The following is a 7,695-nucleotide window of genomic DNA, read 5'->3' on the forward strand; positions in this document are numbered from 1 at the left end:
ATAAAACTTTCAGATTTCGTCCTCTATATTCTCACTCTGAACCTTTCAAAATGACTGGATCATAAAAATGAAGTATGCTAGTTCCTATTTAGTTGCTTTTTTTTCCCAATAGCATCACTACCAAGGATGTAGAGCTTACTTTGATCTCTACTGGTGGTGGTTACTAGGTTCGTGATAATAAGGTCCTCTATCGTCATTTGCCTATTTGTATTGAGCTGCGTCATCCTTTAAGATCAGTATATCAGAAAGCGCTCTATATAATATGAAACTATAATACACAAACAGATGATTGTCGCAGAAATTACAAGAGATAGGGTACATGTAGTACCATTAAGCAGGTACCAGTATTGTCAGTGATACTTTTGCTTTTAATGAAAAGATGCAGAAGTTGATGATGTTAAGAATTATTTGAAGAAAAATCTTTGCGCGCCTCCTCGTTACGATCTCTGTATAAATAAATTTTCTAAGACTCTTTTCTCTCGGTTCATTTCCAAATACTCTAAGAGATAGCATTCTTTGATTCTTTTATTCTCTTTTACGGATCGTAATGACATTTGTACAATGATTGTTTACTTTACCAAAAAGGCTCAAAGAATTATAAAATTGCTCTTCAATATCACTTATTTTAAATGCACCGTCATGTGATGAAAGGGCATAACTATTTCAAACCTTAAAGTAATGTAACACAAGATATAAAGATGTACTGTATGCAATCTTCTTCCACCATAGTTTTGGTAAAAAATGAATATTGAAGTTACGTGTAGTTCATTTGAAGTTCCGAGACAAGTGCAAGGATAGAAATCGCAACCCCTTGATTAAGTTTATATTTACTGGGCTAGAGAATGTTCTATATCACACTTGTTAGAGCTAAAAGGATTCGAAAATTTCCAAACGATCGTTTAGCCGCGTTTCTAAAATTTGCACTAAAGGCAAAAAAAAGCGTAAGGATTGAGTGTACTGTAAACAACAGTCAACCACAAAGGGAACAGGAGATCGCCATTGCCATGGTTATGAGGATAGGAAGCCAACAGACAAGAAACTGAAAACATCATCATCATCATCATCTAGAACAGAAAACATCATCCCGGTAACCTTTCTTGCTGTTGCTATGACTTCAGCTAGGATTCGTTCCTGATTGAATCTTTCTCCTGGTACTTCACGGGACCAAAGTTTATTGCACATTGTTGTATAAATTAAAGAATTATTATGACAAATAGAGGCAGGAAAATTTTGAAGGCCAGTCCAAAAGCGTTTAATTTTCCCCCTCTCTTTGAAGGTGTCTCGAGGTCACAGTAGCAAGATGTGTTATGTTTCTTAACACATGCTTCAATAATAAATTTAGTCGATGAAAGAAAACTTGATACCTACAATATTATTATTAGCATTTTAAAGATACGGGAGATCTTTGCAGAGGTCGACTCACTGCGTAATAGCGATCAATACCAATCACTACGAGTAACCAAATTGAGAAGTCAGGTAGAACAAATAAGCTTGTCAGAAAGAACTTGCAAGTAAAATCAGCAACTGCATTTCTCCAAACCACAACCTGCTGTATGAAATGTAATGATCGATGAATAGCCTTCATCAGTTGAAGAAATGACATAAAACCATTCGTGACTTGTAGTGGTTTTCAAAGAGCTCTTTGGAAATAGGACCAAGTGGAGTCCAATTCGGTCTGTAATCATACGAGCGATGAAAAAAATCGCGGGAGTCCGATTTGATAATCACGAGTAAGTTAAAACCAAAGTTGATTGCTGCATACAGCATAAATTATTGATCTAAGTAGTGATTTTTTTTTTTGTTTCATTTTATTTGTTCTCTTTCAAAGAAAAGTCAATGTTACGTGCAATGCTAAACACACAGTACATAGATCCAAATAAATTTGATTTATTACTTCCTGCCTAAAGGAAAGGCAATACTGTATGGAGTATGAAAAGTGTATTTTGAACGTCCGGGTGAGTGTAGCCTGTAAAGGACTGTTGTCGGTAATGGTGACTGACGTTTCGACAACCTGAGCGGAAGTGATCATCAGAGTCCATTACTGTATGGAGTATTCAATATATATATGTTTATCATTATAAGAAAAATTTATTTTTAAGTAAATTGTCTTTCCCAACAACCATATTCCTACTGCCTCTCAATGTGCCACATCCTTCAGAGAAAAATATAGGAAATTAATTTCCATCAATGAAAAGGGGCACATTTAAGAAAGAATTAGCGGTGAGACTGAATTCAAAATAATAAGGAGCACCAAACAAGTAAATGTGTGCATATTGCTAGGAACGTAGAGCAAGACGAGTTGAAATATTCATGACAATATGGAAAATCTTAGAACCGGTAGATATATGCTATGCATTTATTTTGGTAGAATAATCTTCAATATTATCTTATTGTCAACAAGTGATTCACTATCACCTCTATATAATAATTATTTGTCCGGTCTTTGACACAAAGGATCCTACGCCCTCAAGCCTTGTAGTTTTTGATATGTTTCCTGACCATTTGTTTTTATGTGATTTATCCTTCCTCTCTATGTCTTTGTATGTGTGTTGCTGGCTTACTTAATAACAACTTAGACCCATCCCATCGAATAAAAACGTACCCGCGATAAATGTTTAGGGTTGTTCAACCGGTATTTCCTGCAGCTCGATATTTTTAGCTCGGAAATGATAAACAGCAACATCAACCCGTGATCTCTTACAGCAATTTCTACAATGATTTTTAAATCCGTTTCGAAAGTTCCTACTGTAGATGAAGTAGACGTAGGGATTGATTCCGCTGTATGCAAATGCTACTAGCAACAGACTTGAAGCCAACTTATTTGGATTGATGTGCACATAACCAAAAAATTTCAGCGTGATTCCGATGTAAAAAGGAAAGAAACACAACAAATACAACGCCACGAGCGTAATCATCATCAGTGTAACTTTTCTTGCTGTTTTAATGGCCTCAGCTTGTCTTCGATTCTGATTGGTTCCTTCTCCTGGTACCTCACGAGACCATAATTTAGAGCAAACAATCCCATAGAGAAACGCCGTTGTAACAAGAGGCAGGAACAAATTCAGAGTCACAGTGATAGAGTAAAATAGTTTCCACTGTTCGAAGATGTGTTCTAAATGGCAAACGAAATGGTCTCCAGTCCTTTTCATGCGTCCCTTAATAAGAACGTCTGCAGAAGAAGCTAGCGACCATATCCACAGTGTAAAAACTATCTTCTTTAAATGTTGTGACAAAGGCGATGTGCGCATAGTTCGAGTCACCGCATAAAAGCGATCAACAGCAATAACTGCAAGAATCCAAACTGAAAAGATGGTTGGAAGAAACAAGTTCGCCAGAAACAACTTGCAGGTTATCAAACCTAAGAATCCTCCAAACCACTTATTTCCCATTGAACGAAAGGCAATATTTATTAATTCAACTAATGTTCGGTAGAGATCACCGCAAGCCTGATTCAAAATCAGATAGTTGGTGGTAGTTTTCATGGAGTTATTTGTTCGTATGATGTGGATGATCATCGAGTTCCCGAATAGTGACGCCAATATGAAAATGCTATAAACAGCAGATAACACGGACTGAAATTCCATATCTGTAGGTTGAGTATCATTCGTCGCACTGCCTGAAATAGAATGAAATAGACATCTCTTTAGGAATGGAAAGGTTATCAGTATACTAAGCTATGTTTGCTCAATAAAATAATCGAACGGAGCAGAGTTCTCATTAACGCACAGTTGTGCGTCTTATATGTACAAAAAATGAAAAGGAGGCACAGTTTCTTGCCAATGTGCGTCTTCGGGACGCAGGAAAAGATTTCCGACTTGTTAGGAGACTGGGTCTGGCGGGCCTTACCCAAATATCACTGCGATCATCATGGCATGCCATTTTGTCACGGTTAAAGGCATGTCTACTCAAAAGAGTTTATTCGATATCTTCGATATTCGAAAGAGGAAACCTGGAAGTGACGCAGATCTGTGGGATGATACCCTAGTGAAGAAACCAAATTTTTTTTCCTAAATGGCTGGGGAGTTTAAATGGTTGAAATATGATTCGACCGAAAAACAAATAAAGGGAAAAGTTTGTCTTGATACGTATGGCTGTAAACCTAAACCATCGCAAAGTTTTTTGTATGGAGCAAATAATTTCCAGCGTTCAAGTCTGACACGACATTAGTCTGGCGATGACCACGTCGTGGCCATGAATGTCATCAAACAAAGAAGATCTCACGAGACTGTTGTGCGTCATGTCAAAGAGAAGGTAAGTACGGCATTGAAGGCTCCAGTAAGCACAGTTTTTGTCATGAGAAAAGAGGAAATTCCTGACAGGAAATCAGATTCAGTGATTGATTTGAAGGTTAGTTTTAAGTTTATTGATTTCCTTTAAGAGAAAGGTCGTCCCTTCTCGTAATTGTTTTCTTGTTGGTTATTTATTGTTTATGTGTGGCGTTGATTCTTAATTCACAGATCGCCAATGGTTGCTCAGATCTGAAGAAAAGAGATAGGATTTATAGAAATGAATCCACTGCCACTGAGTTACAAAACTGTATTTCTGAAGCGTGTGAGGAGGATACTCTAAAGAGAATCAAAGACAATCCTTTGTCTGCCTGATGTTGGATGAAAGTCTTGACATAGCTGTACATAAAAGTTCCATTTTTCAAGATACTTGTTCTGGGAAGTCCAAGATTGAATTTGCTGCTAATGTTGAGGTTAAGGATTGTAAAGCAGAGACCATCTATTCTGCAGTTCTAAGTTATCGTAATTCAATGAAAAAGCTTTCTAGGTTGGGAACAGATGGCGCTTTAGTAATGACAGGTTGTCATAATGGTTTTGCTGTGTGACTGCAAAGGGTAAATGCCAAAACTTTTTCTGTTTGATTTGTTGCTCCCAAAATAACCCTAGTTGCACGTTGGGCTTCCAAGGCTGTCCCTGACCTGGTTTACCAGATTGCTAATCTAAACCCTGCCAAATTACTGGCACAGCAGTTGGAATTCGAAACCATGGTACCGAGAATCTAGAAAGATTAATTGAGAGATACGCTGATGCATCTGAAGAAGAAAGTCTAATTGATGCTGATGAAATAAGAAATTCATTTATCCAGTTTAAGCAATTCTCAAAAGTAACGAGGACAACCCTCCTAAAGAACTGCGTGAAATTCTTGCAAAGCCAGGTGTTTACGAAGACATATCCCCTTCATTTGTAACTCTAACACAAGTTTTCTAAACAATTCCTCTCACTTCTGTACCTTGAGAAAGATAGTTTTCTGCACAAAATCGAATTCACGCGGCTTTGAGAAATAAAATGTCCCCAAGTGCAGTTGAATGTAAGATGCATATTTCTTATGCATACAAAAGATATGTAGATGAGGAAAGTTTTGGTGATAGAGCAGTAAAGAAATTCAACAAAATGAAGAACAGAAGAAAGTAAAACTGTAGAATTACACTTGAATATGACTTGATAATTGTATGTCACATAATTTTTGGTTTAATATTACTACATATATTATTAACTATGACAAGGTGAGACTCTTACTAGTAATGCAGGAACTGTCGGTATTAAGAAACACGAGCACACTTTATTCCAAAATTAAAGCTTTATTAGCTGTGCTACCACCCGGTCTTGGTTTTTGCCTCTGTTAAAATCTACAGAATCAAATTTAAGTGGTAGGCAGGGGACCTCTAAAAAGCTATAGGGACCCTCAACTTTTTGGAACTAGGGGTCCCAAGGACCCTTAACTAGATAGTGGGATTGCTGCGGAGGTGTTGTTTATTTTTAACGAAATTTGAGTTCCCCTTAGGGACTCTAAACACAGAGAGTCCCGGTTTGATGGTCCTTTGTTCTAATCGGTTTCTAATCGGTGAACTGAGACTCGCAAAAATCGTTTGGTCGATAAAGTTATCTTCTTCGGAGCGTCCTACAAACTGCGAGGATCAGTAAAATCCAGTAACTTACCGTTCGGGGATACGGTGTTAAAAATATGGTAATCTTTAAACTTGATTGTCGAATAAAGAAATTAATAAAAAATCTGTAATTAGTGTGGGTCCTTGGAGTGGGTTATTTGGCAGTCTCTAATAACTTCATGTTTGACACAACATAGTGCATGTTTAGAACATATATAGTATACAACGACACGGTAGTTTTATATCCCGTTAAACTTTATTACTAAACAGATTTGACTACGCTGCAAGCCTAGCTAACCACATAACCATAAGGGGAAAAAGCAGAATTACATGATCTTCATTTTATTAGGACAACTAATTATGATTTGTGAAGCAAAAGCTTGTTTACTGTATGTTTTAAGTGCCACAGCCAAAGCTATGTTATCATTGAAAATTTACCTTTCAACTGCATCCCACTGCTGCCGTTAAGCGTCATATGTGTGTGGAAGACACTAAGGTTGTTCACAAAAGTCAGGTCCATCTTTACGGACTGCAATATATCTTTATTGCACTGCAAAGACGGACATATGTTTCCTATTATTTTTTTTTCAAGCTGAGATAAAATCTTGCCATGACGCCTTTCTTATAGCTGTATTTCTTTCTGCGGAAATTTTTTATTTAATATTTGAGGAATTGGACCTTATTTGAAATATATCCGAGAAAACAGGTAATTTAAATACTTATTTAACCTCTTCTTTTTTGTCTTGTTGCATTCAAACCCAGATTGTGTCCATGACATTTAATGTCTCTCCTCTGTGTGTGGTGGAAGAGGGATCTAAAATCGTCTGTTTAAATTTGGTTTTACTCATCTCTCTATGAAGTTTTTATAAATTTGTATCTATCATTAACACATTTTACGCTTCTTCCAAAAAGGACGTATATAGGTTACGAAACACACGGTTACGTCATGTTTTCGATATAGTGTTTTCCATAACTTACGTTAATCCTTGTCTGCTATTCTTCATTCATCCGTGAAGCTGTAACCTTTTCTTTGAATGAAACATTAAATCCATTTATTACTCGCTTTCCCTTCTTGGAACGTCAATCGATTTTAACGCAAATTGAAATTTCTTTTTTCTCTTTACAGTTGTCTGATTTACAGTTTGATTCCAATAACGCAGGTGTTTCTCTTGTCTTGCTCGGTTTCTAAACTTGATAATGAAAATATTGATTTTCTAATCTCGTCTCGATTCCATTTCCTTGAAAGTTTTTTTTTTCCAGTAGTTGATTTGGAAGCGGGATAACATAAATTTCTGTCTAAGATATTGAAAATGTACCAGAAATTAAGTCTTAATATTTTGTACTCACTCTTTCTCTGTTGCAAAGTTAATGAGGACTTGAGAGAAAACTGAATATATTTTGGCATTTCAGCAGTTTTTGTGGAGATAGATATTTTATTATCAAAAGGAGCGATAATGGATAAAAGTGACAAGTATTGGAGTTGTAGTGATAAAGAAAGCCTTTGTTTAAGAGGTGATTCAAATCTATTCCATCTGCAGACTTATTACTTTTTGTGTCTATAGCGATATTACCGTTGGCCTTCATTACACATGGCAACACATATGAACGGAAATTTACTTTGTGATTTATCTAGCTCATGGCAGTTTGAAATTGAAATATTATTAAGATGCTAAAAGATCTGAGTGAGGTGCTGGCAGAAAATGGTTTAAAAAAGAGAAAAGCTCAAAAAAGCTAGTATGTCGTCATGAATCATTTTATGTCTGAAAGCAATAGTCTTTCTTTACTATGCCTTTCTTTTACTTCAA

At 36.3% G+C, this 7,695-nt stretch overlaps 1 protein-coding gene across 1 annotated transcript; it reads right to left on the reverse strand.

Moving 5' to 3' along the window:
- Nucleotides 1-528: 528 nt before the first annotated feature.
- On the reverse strand, nucleotides 529-6,985 carry LOC113681188 (substance-P receptor). Its single transcript, XM_089202436.1, has 3 exons — nucleotides 6,869-6,985; nucleotides 6,329-6,440; nucleotides 529-3,616 (listed from the first exon to the last, which is right to left on the reverse strand). Exons 2-3 carry the CDS (start codon nucleotides 6,408-6,410, stop codon nucleotides 2,616-2,618), a joined length of 1,083 nt encoding a protein of 360 aa, XP_089058562.1. The 5' UTR covers nucleotides 6,411-6,440; nucleotides 6,869-6,985; the 3' UTR covers nucleotides 529-2,615.
- Between the last annotated feature and the right edge of the window lie 710 nt (nucleotides 6,986-7,695).

Source organism: Pocillopora damicornis, chromosome 4 (genome assembly GCF_964200805.1).
Source record: "Pocillopora damicornis chromosome 4, jaPocDami1.2, whole genome shotgun sequence".
Classification (NCBI taxonomy): Eukaryota; Metazoa; Cnidaria; class Anthozoa; order Scleractinia; family Pocilloporidae; genus Pocillopora; species Pocillopora damicornis.